This window comes from Mustelus asterias, chromosome 12 (genome assembly GCF_964213995.1).
Source record: "Mustelus asterias chromosome 12, sMusAst1.hap1.1, whole genome shotgun sequence".
Classification (NCBI taxonomy): Eukaryota; Metazoa; Chordata; class Chondrichthyes; order Carcharhiniformes; family Triakidae; genus Mustelus; species Mustelus asterias.
This window is the reverse complement of record NC_135812.1, coordinates 51,122,630-51,140,941: the sequence shown is the minus strand read 5'-3', so window position 1 is coordinate 51,140,941 and position 18,312 is coordinate 51,122,630. Positions and strand designations below refer to the sequence as shown.

At 45.8% G+C, this 18,312-nt stretch overlaps 1 protein-coding gene and 1 long non-coding RNA gene across 2 annotated transcripts in view; one reads left to right on the top strand and one right to left on the bottom strand.

Annotated features, from left to right (window-relative positions):
• Positions 1-216: 216 nt before the first annotated feature.
• LOC144501454 (uncharacterized) lies at positions 217-13,785 on the bottom strand. The gene is made up of 4 exons (XR_013499108.1): positions 13,566-13,785; positions 9,712-9,856; positions 8,306-8,495; positions 217-1,094 (listed from the first exon to the last, which is right to left on the bottom strand). It is a non-coding gene; the product is annotated as an uncharacterized LOC144501454 (long non-coding RNA).
• Positions 13,786-13,820: 35 nt separating this feature from the next.
• ncf1 (neutrophil cytosolic factor 1) overlaps positions 13,821-18,312 on the top strand; it is a 78,038-nt gene continuing 73,546 nt past the window's right edge. Inside the window, exon 1 of the mRNA XM_078225221.1 lies at positions 13,821-14,114. Within this exon, the coding sequence (XP_078081347.1) occupies positions 14,043-14,114 (72 nt within the window). The 5' untranslated portion in view covers positions 13,821-14,042. The remainder of the gene's footprint in view (positions 14,115-18,312) is intronic.

The window sequence follows — 18,312 nt, the reverse complement described above, 5'->3', positions numbered from 1 at the left end:
ATGAAGCAGCTGAAGATGGTTGGGTCTGGGACACTAACCTGAGAAAATTCCTGCAGTGATGTCCTGGGTCCGAGATGATTGACCTCCAACCACCACAACCATCTTCCTTTGTGCTCGGAATGACTCCAACCAGTAGAGAGTTTCTCTTGATTCAAATAAACTTTTGCTGGAATTTGTTGATGCCACACTCAATCAAATGCTACTTTCACAGGCATTGATGTTAGACAGTTTTAATTTAAACACCTTCTGAGCATTCCAATTTAATGAGACAAACAAGGACAGTAATTCAATTATTTCTTTAGTTAACACTTCCAGTACCAACTCGAACATAAACAGCTGCAACTCATTAACTCTTTACTGAATTTTAATTCAAACTGAACATCAACTCTCAACTAAACTTTAACTCTTAAACTGCACTTTAACACAAACTGAACATCAACTTTAACTATTTAACTGAACATAGATACTACCGAGTTTAGGAAAACCTTGGCCAGGAAATATCCTCGATGTAGAATTTACATTCTTCTCTCTGAAGCATTCTTCAGGGTACAAGCTTTGTTGCAATGGTTGGTCTCTTGGAGTTATCGCTGCCAAACAAAGAACTCACATGTCTTTTATCCACAATTCTCTACTTGCTCCGGAAGATTGTCTGTCATCCAGCCAACTGTGTTACCAGAAACTGATCACATGGCTCGAACATCCAGTGAAATTACTTTTGAACGATGTCAAGATGCTTAGCTCATTTTACATGTCTCATATGTAATAGCCATATAATTCGGAGCCACGCTGTCTCAGTTAATGTAACCAACTTCCTTGATCTGACCAACACAGGAAGCTTCAGACCACAGGTCCCAGACCAGAGCCTCTTTACGACCTGCGTCTGGTTTTAATCTATAAATTGACCAAAATTCCCAGCATGCTTTGCTCTCAGCCAGAAAAGCCATTTTAAAGCCACTATTGCCATTATTGTTGTTAAATTATTGTTGTAGCTGTTCTTTCTCCATTCACAATGTCATGGTCATCATGAATACCACATGTTATGTTGCCTCCCTGGTTCCATTGTGAAGGACATCACTGTGAGGGTGTGGAAAATTCTGCAGGGGGAAGGTTGTGAGCCTGAGGATATGGTATACTTTGTTGATCCACCAAAAGGAACTCTTCAGTTGTAGGCAATAAAATAAAACAAAACTTACTCCAACATATAAATCAAAGAAAAAGTTTTCATAAAGAAACTTCATTACTCCAACACTTGAGGCCTCACCCTGGGCCATTCCAAGCTCCCACAAACCCCAGCAGCATTTTATTTATCCTGAGTCGGCTGGTCACCACATAATTTTGTCATTGGTTACACAGTTTACCAGGTCAGCTGACCCTCACAGCATGTTACCATTGGTCACATTACAACCAATCTAATGTTATCATTGGTTACATTCTAACACACTTCAGTACAGTGACATTGAGAGGGCAGATACTGCGGTCCTACATGTCGGACTCTCAGGATTACAGAGGAAGTTGACAAGTAGGACATTGAAGGCAGTAAATTACTCCCAGTGCCACGCACTAGTGAGATTAGAAATAGGAAGATAGTGAGGATCAATGCTCAGTTGTGAGTATGCTGCAGGTGGGAGGGCTACAGACTCCTGGGAATTGGGATCAGTTCTGGAGTGAAATTCCACCCTTAGTGTTTCAGATCCGCCAGGAGTTCTGGTATCTTGGAGAAATTCAATATTCCTCCATCCTGAATTCTGCACTCAGTGCCATGCCCTGCCACACTCCTAATCAGTCTCTTCAGCAGCACTGACTCACTATCTCAAAACGGCATAGTGGCACAGTGGTTAACACTGCTGCCTCACAGCTCCAGGGACCCGGGTTGAATTCCGGCCTCGGGTCACTGTCAGTGTGGAGTTTGCACATTCTCCCTGTGTCTGCGTGGGTTTCCTCCAGGTGCTCCGGTTTCATCCCACAGTCCAAAGATGTGCGGATTAGGTTGATTGGCCATGTTAAATTGCCCCTTAGTGTCAGGGGGATTAGCTTGGGTAAATACGTGGGTTTATGGGGATAGGGCCCCTGTGTGATTGTTGTCGGTGCAGACTCGATGGGCCGAATGGCCTCCTTCTGCACTGTAGGGAATCCATGACCCTCTGTGACCTTATCCTGCTTCGCATTCAACTCACCCAACACCACCACAAAGAAACTTTTCTCTTTAATTCCGGTGTTAAAGATCGCAAGCTCCATGGCTCATGGATACGGTGCCGCTCCAGATCTCTCTTGCTCTTCAGTTTCCTCTAACCCCAGCTTCCCTCCTCCCATTCATATCCCTTGCAGTGTATTCCCAATACCCTCTTCACAGGGTATTGTACTGAGCAAAGGACTCCGTTTTATCCCCTTACTCCCCAACATGAATGAATTTCAAGAGTTCATGGCACTGGACTCTTCCTAGAATCATAGAATGGAACCATAGAATCCCTACAGTGCAGAAAGAGGCCATTCGGCCCACCGAGTCTGCACCGACCACAATCCCACACAGGCCCTATCCACATAACCCCACGTATTTACCCTACCAATCCCCCTGACTCTAAGGAGCAATTTAGCATGGCCAGTCAATCTAACCCGCACATCTTTGGCGTGTGGGAGGGAACTAGAGCACCCGGAAGAAAGCCACGCAGACACAGGGAGAACGTGCAAACTCCACACAGACAGTGACGCGAGGCTGGAATTCAACTAACCACTGTGCCACCGTGCCGTCCACTTCAATTACCTTTGAATCTGTGGTCACTCCCTTGGGCAGGAGACCCTCTCCCTCCATCAGAACCCTTTCTCCCATATCCAGTGTTCTCCCTCCACTTGGATCCCTCCCTTTGATTTTTGGTAAAACTTGACCTTTTTTAACCTCAGTTTTACAGTTTAACATGTCGCTTCCTGCAGCTATTTCACATTCGGTACTTTTTTGTTAACCATATATTGATTTTATATTTAGAAACCAGTTTGAAACAGATGATCAAATAAGTAGTGAGCCTCAATTGAATTATAAATGAAGAATAAATTAATCATTAGTTGTTTGGTAGTAGAGAACTTGAATATTGCAGAAAAAAAAGCTTTGACATCTGTCTTTTTTCAGCAGTTAGTCATTACTTATATGAGAGAAGGGTTATGTGTCAAACTCTGCAAGTTGTTTTTAAATTCCATACTGCAGTTTCTGTAAGAAAGAATGTTATGATCAGATACAACAGTAACAAGTTCACCACGGCGTGGCAAACCTTACTTAGAACTGAACAATGACTAGAAGACTTGTTCAGAATCAATAGGGGAGGTAAAATGAACATTCCATTGTCATAGGGTCATGGAGGTATAAAGCACAGAAAAAGGCTCTTTGGCCCATCGATATTCCCATTTGAGACAGTTTGTGCAAACAGCCAAATCAAATGAATTCCAAAATAAAACCAATCAGTTATCTGGTTATGACCAAGCTCATTCAAGTCCAGGTAATGGCCGCCGAGGAGTTAAAATCATATGGTTTAGAAAGCCCATCGCTAGTTGTGTGCTGGAAGTTTCAAGGGCAAGATTCTCATGGGGTACTGAAGGCTTTGCTCTTTCAACCTGATAGCCTGATGAAAGTTGTAGAAGTCAGCTCTGAATGAATAAATTATTGTTCTCATTCAGTAGAGGTTGTGCTATTTACAATTAGCACGGTGTCTGTTTCAGAAAGGTCACAGTATCAGACGTGTGTTCTGTATATTCGATTCTGAGAACTTACCTGTACAAACGCCCCAACCCCTGTACATTCAGACTTATGTCACCCTATGTTTAATTTTTATATCGATCAGCATTCTGATTTTAAATAAACTTTAAATTTGCCATCTTACTTACCTGATAGGTTAAACGTCTTGTTTGAACTTGACTGAGTTGGTTTGAATGCAATTGGGCTTAGGCAATTTCATATTTTCAGAAACTAATCCATATTCGTACACACTAATCAGTCATGATTGTTTGAAAGTCTGAATTTAGAATGCAGTTTTGTCCAATTTGATGGTTATCATCATTTGAATTGTCTGGAGATGCTAAAGCAGACAACAGTGTTCTTTAGACCGTTTCCATGGAGCAGGTAATGTGGCCTCCACACAGACACTTCCACTGGGGGGTACTGTACACTGACTGATACACAGTGACACGCCACAAGGTGGCTCAGGGACTGAGCAGGAGAGTACACAGATTCTCAGGCACAGCACTGGATGGAGCTCTTAGTGGAGGAGGTTTTGGAGGAGGGATGCCATCTTCCTGCAGTGGGGGAGGGAGCTTACCTCAACCTCCTGTCCCTATCTTATTCTCTTTATGTGGCCCCCGAGTTTGATTCTTGGGCACAGGTGCTGGTGGAAATGGAGGGTCCCTTTATCATCTCAGATCATGGGTCACACAGAAACCCGCCATAAATCTGGAGCCCTCCTCACCCTCCTCATCCTCCACACCCTCCTCCCCTCCATACTGTCCTCACCCTCCTCACTGTCCTCACCCTCCTCATCCTCCACACCCTCCTCCCCTCCATACTGTCCTCACCCTCCTCACTGTCCTCACCCTCCACACCCTCCACACCCTCCTCACCCTCCACACCCTCCTCACTGCCCTCACCCACCTCTCCCTCCACACCCTCCTCACCCTCCTCCTCACCGTCCACACCCTCCACACCCTCCTCACCCTCCTCACCCTCCACACCCTCCACACCCTCCTCACCCTCCTCACTGCCCTCACCCACCTCTCCCTCCTCACCCTCCTCACCCTCCTCACTGTTCCGGTCCTCCTCACTGTCCTCACCCACATCACTCCCATCTTTAACCCCCTTCCTCTCCCACCTTACCCTCCACATCCTCCGCTTTCTCCCCTCCGCTCCTCCAGCAGCTGGTGCTACTCTGCCTCCAGACCAAGAGAGGCTCTGAACAAAAGCCCTGTGACTAACACCACAGTAAGAAGTCTCACAACACCAGGTTAAAGTCCAACAGGTTTATTTGGTAGCAAATACCATAAGCTTTCGGAGCACTGCTCCTTCGTCAGATGGAGTGGATATCTGCTCTCAAACAGGGCACAGACACAGAAATCAAGTTACAGAATACTAATTAGAATGCAAATCTCTAAAGCCAGCCAGGTCTTAAAGGTACAGACAATGTGGGTGGAGGGAGCATTCAACACAGGTTAAAGAGATGTGCATTGTCTCCAGACAGAACAGCTAGTGAGATTCTACAAGCCCAGGAGGCAAGCTGTGGGGGTTACTGATAATGTGATATAAATCCAACATCCCGGTTTAGGCCGTCCTCATGTGTGCAGAACTTGGCTATCAGTTTCTGCTCAGCGACTCTGCGCTGTCGTGTGTCGTGAAGGCCGCCTTGGAGAACGCTTACCTGAAGATCCAAGGCTGAATGCCCGTGACTGCTGAAGTGCTCCCCCACAGGAAGAGAACAGTCTTGCCTGGTGATTGTCGAGCGGTGTTCATTCATCCGTTGTCATAGCGTCTGCATGGTTTCCCCAATGTACCATGCCTCAGGACATCCTTTCCTGCAGCGTATCAGGTAGACAACGTTGGCCAAGTTGCAAGAATAGGTACCGTGTACCTGGTAGATGGTATTCTCACGTGAGATGATGGCATCCGTGTCGATGATCCGGCACGTCTTGCAGAGGTTGCTGTGGCAGGGTTGTGTGGTGTCGTGGTCACTGTTCTCCTGAAGGCTGGGTAGTTTGCTGCGGACAATGGTCTGTTTGAGGTTGCGTGGTTGTTTGAAGGCAAGAAGTGGGGGTGTGGGGATGGCCTTGGCGAGATGTTCGTCTTCATCAATGACATGTTGAAGGCTCCGGAGGAGATGCCGTAGCTTCTCTGCTCCGGGGAAGTACTGGACGACGAAGGGTACTCTGTCCACTGTGTCCCGTGTTTGTCTTCTGAGGAGGTCAGTGTGGTTTTTCGCTGTCTGCACATTGTCTGTACCTTTAAGACCTGGCTGGCTGTAGAGATTCGCATTCTAATTATAATTCTGTAACTTGATTTCTGTGTCTGTGCACTGTTTGAGAGCAGATGTCCACTCCATCTGACGAAGGAGCAGTGCTCCGAAAGCTTATGGTATTTGCTACCAAATAAACCTGTTGGACTTTAACCTGGTGTTGTGAGACTTCTTACTGTGCTTACCCCAGTCCAACGCCAGCATCTCCACATCACTAACACCACGCCCAGAGAGAGCCTTAGGACAAGCGCCAGCCATCAAAATGCCAAGCAGCTTCCTAAATATGCCCAGTGGAAAGTTAAGTGGCAGTCAGTCTAATAACCATCCTTTGGGTGGAGGTTCCTGCTGTGTGCTTTACTCCTTTACCAAGATAAACAGTGTTGCAGCTTCAGATTCCCATCCAGCCACCTCAGAGACTCTTTAGCACCTCGAGTATTCGGGTGGAACCGCCCAATGTATTTCCTGTAGATTAATTTTGTACTAAGGAAGTTGATTTACATGAAGTTTCTGTTCCTCACAGCCTGAGTAATAATCAGTCAACTCTGATCAGCCATGATCAAAATGAATGGCAGAGCAGGCTCTAAGGGCCAAATGGCCTACTCCTGCTTCTAGTTTCTGCGTTTCTATGATTGGATGAATTTCTGTAGGTTTGCCCACTGTTTGCTGACCTTTTCTTAATTCTCACAATCGATGGAAAGAACAAACTTCCATTCGGAAAATCAAGTTCCCAAACAAAGGAACTTTCCAACATTAAAGCCCAAAATGTTGGAATGTAGATAGTCACCAAGGCCAGCCGAGAAAAGGTGCCCTATGAATTATTCCAAAGGCCCACGTGCTGCCTCACTGTTAAATCTCTCTGTATTGTACCAGTAAATAGCTGCACACAGAGCAACCCATATGCCTCTAAACCCATAAAAATATTCTTGACTATTACTGAAAATAGAGACGTGTTGCTGAAGCTTTACATCTTGCACTCAGCAGGACAAACACAAGAATACCAACCTTCAAACAATCACAACAAATGGGTACTGATTGGTTGGCAAGTTGACCCTGAGTGGCCAAGGTGTTGTCATGGAGAAAGCAACAGAGAACTGTAGGCTCCCCAAGCTCTTGAGTAATTCGACAATGTGCAAGGCTTGAATATATTCCTCTTGTTTCCAGGGAATACGTTCTTGAATATGAATTTATGTCACTTCCAACAAGCTCAAATGAGGCATGTTATGAGCTCAACTGATTATTTTAAATTCATGTAGCTATTAGCGCACTCAGCATTGTTCAGCAAGTGCTGCCCAATTGAGGAATCAGCGTCAACTTGTCGAACAAAGAAAATTATAGCACAGGAACAGGCCCTTCGGCCCTCCAAGCCTGCACCGAATATGCTGCCCGACTTAAAACCCCCTATCCTTCCGGGGACCATATCCCTCTTTTCCCATCCCATTCATGTTTTTGTCAAGATGCCCTTAAAAGTCACTACCATTTCCGCTTCCACTACGTCCCCCGGCAACAAGTTCCAGGCACCCACCACCCTCAGTGTAAAAAATCTGCCTCGTACATCTCCTTTAAACCTTGCCTCTCGCACCTTAAACCTGTGCCCCCTAGTAATTGACTCTTCCACCCTGGGAAAAAGCTTCTGACTATCCACTCTGTCCATGCCTCTCATAATCTTGTAGACTTCTATCAGGTCTCCCCTCAACCTCCGTCGTTCCAGTGAGAACAAACCAAGTTTCTCCAACCTCTCCTCATAGCTAATGCCCTCCATACCAGGCAACATCCTGGTAAATCTTTTCTGTACCCTCTCCAAAGCCTCCACATCCTTCTGGTAGTGTGGCGACCAGAATTGAACACTATATTCCAAGTGCGGCTTAACTAAGGTTCTATAAAGCTGCAACATGACTTGCCAATTTTTAAACTCAATGCCCCGGCCGATGAAGGCAAGCATGCCATATGCCTTCTTGACTACCTTCTCCACCTGCATTGCCACTTTCAGTACCTGTGTACCTGTACACCCAGATCCCTCTGCCTATCAATACTCTTAAGGGTTCTGCCAATCTGACTGTTCATGAGGCCCGCACCTCCCCAACCGCCTCCCCTAAGAAATTGGGCTCCTGAGTAAACAGGTATTTTCTGCATAATATACCATCTCCTAAAGAAGCGTTCCAAAAGGGTAACAATTTTGAAACAATTTGTGGAGACAGGCCAGGTTACTTAGTTCAAACTGCCATGTTGACATTCCTAAGTTGTTAAGATGTGTGTGCCCCCTTTTCTGTGCAACTGTTTAGAAAACTTGAGGATATGATCCTCAGCATGATGTAAACGTAAGCACTGACCTGAAACAGGAAGAGGTGGTCATTCTGAGCAGCTGTCTGGTGGCCATTGGGTAGTAGTTTTACTTGCTGGTTGACGATGGGTAAGCTACCAGCCCCTCAGAAAGGGTAGATATGAGCTGTCCAGCTGAGGAGTGAGTTTCTGAGGTGTTGGTGAGGTGACAGTACTCGTTAGCCAGCTGCCTTCCCCAGACTGGAAGAGGAGGAAGCTGAGATTAACACAGGCATTGTGCCAAGTCTTTGTCTTCTGTCTGGGATTTCCACTGTTATGGGTTGCGTACTTTTTCTGTCTAATTAGTTGCTGCAGCAGATCTAAACTGTTGTTTCTTAATAAACTATCTTAAAATCACTTCTGACTAGCTGACTGCCTATTCAGGTATGTGTGGTCCCTGAACCCCAGTAGATCTTACACCCCCACCTTCAAATCTGACATCTTCAGGATGCCTGGAACAGGGAACCATCACCCCACACCCTCCCTTGCTTACCTTTGACCTTCCCTACATCATCCTGGACTCTCCCTCCATCGTTCATGACCTGCTCTCTGTTACCCTCAGCTCTCAGGACCTCACCATTAAACTTCCCTGTATAACCTTGAACTCTCCACAATTATTCCCAGCTTGGGTCACTGTCTGTGTGGAGTTTGCACATTCTCCCCGTGTCTGCGTGGGTTTCCTCCGGGTGTTCCGCTTTCCTCCCACAGTCCAAAGATGTGCGGGTTAGGTGGATTGGCCATGCTAAATTGCTCCTTAGTGTCAGGGACAAGCTAGGGTAAATTCATGGGGTTATGTGGATAGGGCCTGGGTGGGATTGTGATCGGTGCAGACTCGATGGGCCGAATGGCCTCCTTCTGCACTGTAGGGTTTCTATGATTCTATGTTTGACCGACCGTCGATATACATTGATCTTCCCTGCACAGTCCAGCTTCCTGTCCCTGACCCCTTTGTCGGGCTCCCACCTCGCTCTTTCGATCCTCTCACTGCCACCATCCCATCTCTGGCCAACAATGTCTCTTTTCTCCTTGTTCAGGAGAGACCCCCTGAAAAGCAGCTCTGACTCAGTCTGACCCACCAAGAAGATTGGTCCACCTGCTGCAAGCAGCCTTTAACTTGTCATATAACCGAAGATTCCCGCTTGATGTATAATCAATTCCAGAGGTACAATTTCATTGTGAAGTTGTATTTTGATCAGCATGTTTGACATACTGGGTGGGGGGGGAAGTTTTTGCCTGCCATTGGCTGGCAAGGGATTTGTCTGGTCCCACCGCTGTCAATGGGGTTGCTTGTTGGATGCACCCCCCACTGCCGGGGAACATGCAGCGGGGTTTGCCGCCGATGGGACTGGAGGTTCCGCTGGTGGGAACAGTCAGAAAATTCCAGCTAATATATTAGAAAGAGATTCCTGACACTTACCGCTAGGACACTCAATCTGTCCTTACACTGATATGCAATATGATAACTCCCTTCTTTCCCGTTGTTGGGAAGTTATTTTGCCTCCTGCTCAATTAAGCCCAGCTTGCTTCCCGCTGCCTGGAACTTCACACCGGAATCACAGAACCTGGAGAAGGTGAGAGTATCCAGTCAGCCACATTCCTTTTCATCTTCCGGCTGGGCACATTACAGCCTTCCGGTCTCAACATCGAATTCAACAACTTCTACCCCACTCGAACCCTTTGTTTTCATTTTATTTAATTTTTAACTGTTCTCTACCTTTTATTTCTTTATTGTCTTTCTTTATTCTTCCCCCACTCTTTCCCCCTATTTTATTCCCCCTTTCCTTACCTTTTCTCCCCCTTTCCCCCCTTTTTCTCAATTTTGCCTCTCTCCCACCCATCCCCCCACAATTCATCTGTCACAATTTACCCTCTGATTTTAGCTTCTCTGCCGTTTGGCCATTCACACCTTCTATTCTCTCTATGAGCTGCCATTAGCAGCCTTTCCCCTTGTTTCTATGGCTATGGCTCATCTTTCATTCCCTCACCCTACAGTATAAATATCTCCCACTTTCTATGTCTTTTAGCTTTGACAAAGGGTCACCTGGACTTGAAACATCAGCTCTTTTCTCTCCTTACAGATGCTGCCAGACTTGCTGAGATTTTGCAGCATTTTCTCATTTGGTTTCAGCCACACTCCTTCCCCGGTCAGTGACATGAACTTTAAATCCAAACTCAACATTCATCAACAGATGACTATTTAAGTCAAATGAATAGGCAAAATAAATGGCTGCTTAATGCAACTGCAATCTGGCTCTAGTTACTTTCACTTCTCTATTACAATGTAGCTATGTAGCTGCTGTAAAGGAAACTCTGAGTCATTGAGGCAATTAGTAATGTGAGTGGAAAATCGGACAAGATTTATCTCAGCTAATTAATGCAAGTGGGAGATACAGAGGGGTGGACCAGCAGATACAGAGGGGTGGACCAGCAGATACAGAGGGGTGGACCAGCAGATACATAGAATATAGAACATTACAGCGCAGTACAGGCCCTTCGGCCCTCGATGTTGCGCCGACCTGTGAAACCAATCCAAAGCCCATCTAATCTACACTATTCCAATATCATCCATATGTTTATCCAATGACCCTTTAAATGCCCTTAATGTTGACAAGTCCACGACTGCTGCAGGCAGGGCATTCCACGCCCTTACTACTCTCTGAGTAAAGAACCTACCTCTGACATCTGTCCTATATCTATCACCCCTCAATTTAAAGCTATGTCCCCTCTTGCTAGCCATCACCAACCGAGGAAAAGGCTCTCACTGTCCACCCTATCTAATCCTCTGATCATCTTGTATGCCTCTATTAAGTCACCTCTTAACCTTCTTCTCTCTAACGAAAACAGCCTCAAGTCACTCAGCCTTTCCTCATAAGACCTTCCCACTATACCAGGCAACATCCTGGTAAATCTCCTCTGCACCCTTTCCAATGCTTCCACATCCTTCCTATAATGCGGCGACCAGAACTGTACGCAATACTCCAAGTGCGGCCACACCAGAGTTTTGTACAGCTGCATCATGACATCATGGCTCCGAAACTCAATCCCTCTACCAATAAAAGCTAACACACATTACGCCTTCTTAACAACCCTATCAACCTGGGTGCCAACTTTCAGGGATCTATGCACGTGGACACCGAGATTTCTCTGCTCATCCACACTACCAAGTATCTTACCATTAGCCCAGTACTTTGTATTCCTGTTACTCCTTCCAAAGTGAATCACCTCACGCTTTTCCGCATTAAACTCCATTTGCCACCTCTCAGCCCAGCTCTGCAGCTTATCTATGTCCCTCTGTAACCTGCAACATCCTTCCGCACTGTCCACAACTCCACCGACTTTAGTGTCATCCGCAAATTTACTAACCCAGCCTTCTACGCCCTCATCCAGGTCATTTATAAAAATGACAAACAGCAGTGGCCCCAAAACAGATCCTTGCGGTACACCACTAGTAACTGAACTCCAGGATGAACATTTCCCATCAACCACCACCCTCTGTCTTCTTACGGCTAACCAATTTCTGATCCAAACTGCAAAATCACCCTCAATCCCATGCGTCCGTATTTTCTGCAATAGCCTACCGTAGGGAACCTTATCAAATGCTTTACTGAAATCCATATCCACCACATCAACTGCTTTACCCTCATCCACCTCTTTGGTCACCTTCTCAAAGAACTCAATAAGGTTTGTGAGGCATGACCTACCCTTCACAAAACCGTACTGACTATCCCTAATCAAATTATTCCTTTCTAGATGATTATAAATCCTATCTCTTATAATCCTTTCCAAAACTTTGCCCACAACAGAAGTAAGGCTCACTGGTCTATAATTACCAGGGTTGTCTCTACTCCCCTTCTTGAACAAGGGGACAACATTTGCTATCCTCCAGTCTTCTGGCACTATTCCTATAGACAATGACGACATAAAGATTAAAGCCAAAGGCTCTGCAATCTCCTCCCTAGCTTCCCAGAGAATCCTAGGATAAATCCCATCCGGCCCAGGGGACTTATCTATTTTCACACTTTCCAGAATTGCTAACACCTCCTCCTTATGAACCCCAATCCTGTCTAGTCTAACAGCCTGTATCTCAGTATTCTCTTCGACAACATTGTCTTTTTCCTGCGTGAATACTGACGAAAAATATTCATTTAGCGCCTGTCCTATCTCTTCGGACTCCACGCACAACTTCCCACTACTGTCCTTGACTGGCCCTAATCTTACCCTCGTCATTCTTTTATTCCTGACATACCTATAGAAAGCTTTAGGGTTTTCCTTGATTCTACCTGCCAAAGACTTCTCATGTCCCCTCCTGGCTCTTCTTAGCTCTCTCTTTAGGTCCTTCCTGGCCAACTTGTAACTCTCAAGCGCCCTAACTGAGCCTTCACGTCTCATCTTTACATAAGTCTCCTTCTTCCTCTTCACAGGAGATTCAACTTCTTTAGTAAACCACGGTTCCCTCGCTCGACCACTTCCTCCCTGCCTGACAGGTACATACTTCTCAAGGACACGCAGTAGTTGTTCCTTGAACAAGCTCCACATTTCAATTGTGCCCATCCCCTGCAGATTTCTTCCCCATCCTATGCATCCTAAATCTCGCCTAATCGCATCATATTTTCCTTTCCCCCAGCTATAACTCCTGCCCTGTGGTATATACCTATCCCTTTCCATCGCTAAAGTAAACGTAACCGAATTGTGGTCACTATCACCAAAGTGCTCACCTATCTCCAAATCTAACACCTGGCCTGGTTCATTACCCAGTACCAAATCCAATGTGGCCTCGCCTCTTGTTGGCCTATCAACATACTGTGTCAGGAAACCCTCCTGCACACATTGGACAAAAACTGACCCATCTAAAGTACTCGAACTATTGCGTTTCCAGTCAATATTTGTAAAGTTAAAGTCCCCCATAACAACTGCCCTGTTACTTTCACTCCTATCCAGAATCATCTTTGCAATCCTTTCCTCTACATCTCTGGAACTTTTCGGAGACTTATAGAAAACTCCCAACAGGGTGACCTCTCCTTTCCTGTTTCTAACCTCAGCCCATACTACATCAGTAGACAAGTCCTCATCAAACGTCCTTTCTGCCACCGTAATACTGTCCTTGACTAACAATGCCACACCTCCACCTATTTTACCACCTTCCCTGATCTTACTGAAACATCTAAACCCCGGAACCTGCAACAACCATTCCTGTCCCTGCTCTATCCATGGTTCCGAAATGGCCACAACATCGAAATCCCAGCTATCAACCCATGCTGCAAGTTAACCCACCTTATTCCGGATGCTCCTGGCATTGAAGTAGACACACTTCAAACCACCTTCCTGCCTGCCGGTACACTCCTGCGACTCTGAAACCTCATCCATGACCTCACTACTCACATTTATTCTTCCGGTGGAGCGGGCAGAGAGGGGAGTGATTTTGGAGCGGAGAGCTGGAAGATAAGATAAGCTGAGTTTATTTTCACTTACTTTTTTTGGAGTTTTTTTTCCTGAGTAGCAGGAAACCAGAAACTGGAAGTAGGCCGCGGAGAGACCTGGGACGGTTTGTAGTTTTTTTTTAAAAGTCACTGACCGCCGAGGTTCAACCTCATTCTTCCGGTGGAGCGGGCAGAGGGAAGAAAGAATAGAATATAAATAGAGAGAAGAAAGAACATCATACAGAGGGAAGCACTTGACAAACACTCTCTCGTTTAGGGTAGTGAGTTACGGCACCTTCACAAAGATTCACAAATTTATTGTCTGCTTGAGATGGAGAACCCTTACATCAAGCACATCGAGGTGCTGGGATTTGAGAAAAGATTTGTACCAAACCAGCATTACGTAAGTACCAGTAACAAAATCAGTATGAGTGCATCAGCCGGGGAGCCCTGATCGTCAGCCTCTGCTCTGGTTTCTGAATGATCTCGGGTTGTGTGTTTCATTTGATTGTTTCAGAGAGTTGAAATGAGCAGAATGTTTCTGGGGAGTAGTCAGTGTGGTCAGGAACTCTTGAAGACTGCAGGATATAGCAAATGCCCAAATAAACAGGTTGATTGCAATTTCCTTCACTATTGCAGTATCTGTCGAGAGTCTGTCTTTAGATTCAAACCCAAGGCAAGGTTTCAAAAGATAGGGATCATTGGTGACCATGAAGAAAGAAGTGGGGAGGCAGTAATGTAGTGGTATTGTCACGGGGCTAGTAATCCAGACACACAGGACGATGCGCTGGGGACCTGGGTTCGAATCCCACCACGGCAGATGGTGAAATTTGTATGCGATAAAAAAATCTGGAATTAAGGCCGGGATTCTCCCAAATTTGAAGTGCCGAATTCACATAAAAACTAGAGTAAATCCGGCTGGATTTTTAGCAGGGATTTTCAAAATGTATCTCCCACGCTCTTGTCATAGAGTCTTAAAGGTTTACAGCATGGAAACAGGCCCTTCGGCCCAACTTGTCCATGCCGCCCCTTTCTTTTTAACCACTAAGCTAGTCTCAATTGCCCACGTTTGGCCCATATCCCTCAATAGCCATCCTACCCATGTAACTATCTAAATGCTTTTTAAAAGACAAAATTGTACCCGCCTCTACTACAATCTCTGGCAGCTTGTTCCAGACACTCACCACCCCCTGTGTGAAAAAATTGCCCCTCTGGACCCTTTTGTATCTCTCCCCTCTCACCTTAAACCTATGCCCTCCAGTTTTAGACTCCCCTACCTTTGGAAAAGATATTGACTATCTAGCTGATCTGTGCCCCTCATTATTCTATAGACCTCTATAAGATCACCCCTAAGCCTCCTACGCTCCAGAGGAATAAGTCCCAGTCTATCCAACCTCTCCTTATAACTCAAACCACCAAGTCCCGGTAGCATCCTAGTAAATCTTTTCTGCACTCTTTCTAGTTTAATAATATCCTTCCTATGATAGGGTGACCAGAACTGTACACAGTTGTGCATCACATAGTGCTCTAGCATGAATCTTGATAAAATTCAGTGGGCGGGGCATATTCCCACTGGAGAGGCCGGCAACATAGCTTTGAGCAGGCCACTGCGCATGCGTCGATCTGTCAGCATCGAGATCAACGCATGTACAGTAGCCCACACTGACAGCCTCCCAATCACTGGTCAGCTCGAATGCAAGATGGCACAGTCGTTAGCACTGCTGCCTCACAACGCCAGGGACCCGGGTTCAATTCCGGCCTCTGGTGACTGTCGGTGTGGAGTTTGCATGTTCACCCCTGTCTCTGGATGCTCTGGTTTCCTCCCATACTCCAAAGATGTTCAGGTTGCGTGGATTGAACATGCTAAATTGTCCCTTAGTGTCTAAAGGTTAGGTGGATGGTAAATGGGTTATGGGGATAGGGCAGGGGAGAGGGCCTGGGTGGGATATCCTGTCAGAGAGTTGGTGCAGACTTGATGCAGAATTGATGGGCCAAACGGCCTCCTCGGCATTGTAGGTGTTCCATGTTCCATGGTTGTCACCGTGGCCCATGGTGTGAGCAGCAGATTTTGGTATATCCCCTTGAATTTTACAATCAGATCTGTTGTACCTGGTAAACAGGGAAAAGTCCAGCTTGTGAAACCCCACTTATTTCATCTTTCCTGTCAGGAAAACACTCCTTTCAAACACCAACCATCACTTTCTGCCCTCTAATCATCTCTCTCTCCACATGTCCAAATCTCCTTCAATTCCACGTATCTTTGCTCTAATTCTCTTACATGGGGCCTTGTATATAACTTTTTGAAAACTGAGTTTTATTTGCCCCACTGCTATTTCCTTAACGAATGCTGTTAAGTTCTTTTTCTTGTCCACCCACAGACTTTCATTTTCTGCTGCATTTCTATTTTGATCTGTGAATTCAGTTCCTCAATTCAGTTTCTTTTACCTCCTGCACCTGTTAGTTTGAGTTTCCTTGGGAATATTTCTTTATTTTTCAGCCCCATGTTCTTTTTTTTAAGCAGTCCTTTCTATTTTGACTTTTGACAACATTTCTCTCTGTTTGCCCAAAGTTTAGCCTCCTCTCTACGCTGCTGAGTTTTTCTCCTTCAGTAAGTAATCGCAGTGATGATTCCGATGTTGTTTTAACCCTGTCTGCATTGAAAGGTTTTCACTAGTTGGTTTGCTTTTTGTTTCTTTGATCCATAGACCCTCTAGTGCAGAAGGAGGCCATTCGGCCAATCAAGTCTGCACCAATTCTCTGAAAAAGCATTTTACCCCCCACTCCCCACTATCCCTGTAACCCGTGCATTTACCTTGGCTAACCTATCTAACCTGCACATCTTTGGTCACAAGCAGTAATCGAACAGGGTCTGAATGCTGTACACTCTGCTTCACTACCCGCCCAGGAGCCGAGAACTTCCACCCTACCTAATCCAAATCCCTCCTCTCACTGAATCCCAGTACCCTCATTCAAATCCCTTGGCTGAAATGCAAGAACTCAAAGACCACACCCTTTAGACCCATCTCTCTATAACATTTCCTGCCCAGAGAGGTCACTCACTGCTCCACTGGTCCAAGAAACGGATGACAAGCTAACCCTTCTGAACAAGGCCCACACAGTCTGATTTCTTTCCTTGGACACTCTCACTTCATCCCTCAGACAAGGTAACCTCCCACCTTTCCCTACTGCTCCTTCCTGCCCTCTCCAGCCTCAGCTCCATCCCTCCCTGCTGCTCCTCGCTCCCGTGTCCAGTCTCGGGTCACCTGACTTCAGTCATGAGGCCGAGATTCCTGAGCAGTTCCCCAAGAAGAACAAAATGGCGGCTACTCTCTTCAAACCCAGGGAAGAAATTAATCTCATCGAATTCACACCACTTATATTTCCAGAAAATCCCTACAGGCAGAAGGAGGCCATTCAGCCCATCATGTCTGGAAACCTCCGCAAACACAGGCAGAATGTGCAAACTCCATACAGACAGTAACCCAAAGCTGGAACCCGGGTCCCTGGCGCTGTGAGGCAGCAGCGTGCCATCGTGTAGTTGGAAGTGTGGAAGTTCTAATTTCTGACTGGTGGGGAACTTAATTTGACAGATTTCTAAAAACATTTTTACTCCATTCCTAAAGTTACAAAGCCAATGCTCAGAGTGGGCAGACCCAAACCCAACTCCTCACTGGCTCCAAAAACTAAATCCAAATTGAATCCAATTCATGGTCCCCACAAGAGAGACAAATGAGATCCAAGTTGACAAGTAAAACATTGCACCCCATCTTGAGCTTGATCTAACACTTGATCTTATTTGATGCAATGAGTGGCTTGCTTGAAGGTGGAGCCAGCTGTACTCTCAGAGTCAGACCAGGGAAGAATGGCAGATTGCCTTTCCTACAAGACATTAGTGAAGCAGATGTTTTCCAACAACAAGCAGTTCCATGGTCTATGTTTCTGATATTAACTCTATTATAGCTGAGTTTAAATTCCCCCAGCTCTTATGCTGTGGTTTAAACTCTGTCTCTAAATCATTAGACTAGATCTCAGGATTTCAGCTCCAGTCATTAAACCATTTTTAATTTACCTGAAGGATGGGAACCTGCCATCCTTACCCAGTCTGGCCTATATATCTATCAGCTAGGTCTCTGTGGATAGCACTCAGTTCTCGAATCTTCAGGTTGTGGGTTCAAATCCCACTCCAGAGAATTGAGGTTCCTCCCCATCCCAGAATGCATGCCCTCACTCATGATTGGCTCAGCGTCTCTGTTTTTGTTTCAGATGCCAGTATCCACAGTATTTTGCTTTTATATTTGTAAGGCCCTGAGTCTTGTCTGGTTGAACATTAAGTGTTTAACGGTACACATAACAATGTACAAATCATAGAATCCCTACAGTGCAGAAGGAGGCCATTCAGCCCATTGAGTCTTCACCAACTCTCTAACAGAGCATCCCTCCCTTGCCCTATCCCGTAATCCCCATGTATGTACCCTACTAATCCCCATAACCTACACAGTTTGGGACAATAAGGCGAAATCCATTTGGGACACTAAGGGGCATCCATTGACTCCGTCTACAATTCCCGCTGCCTTGGAAAGCAGCCAGCATAATTAAGGACC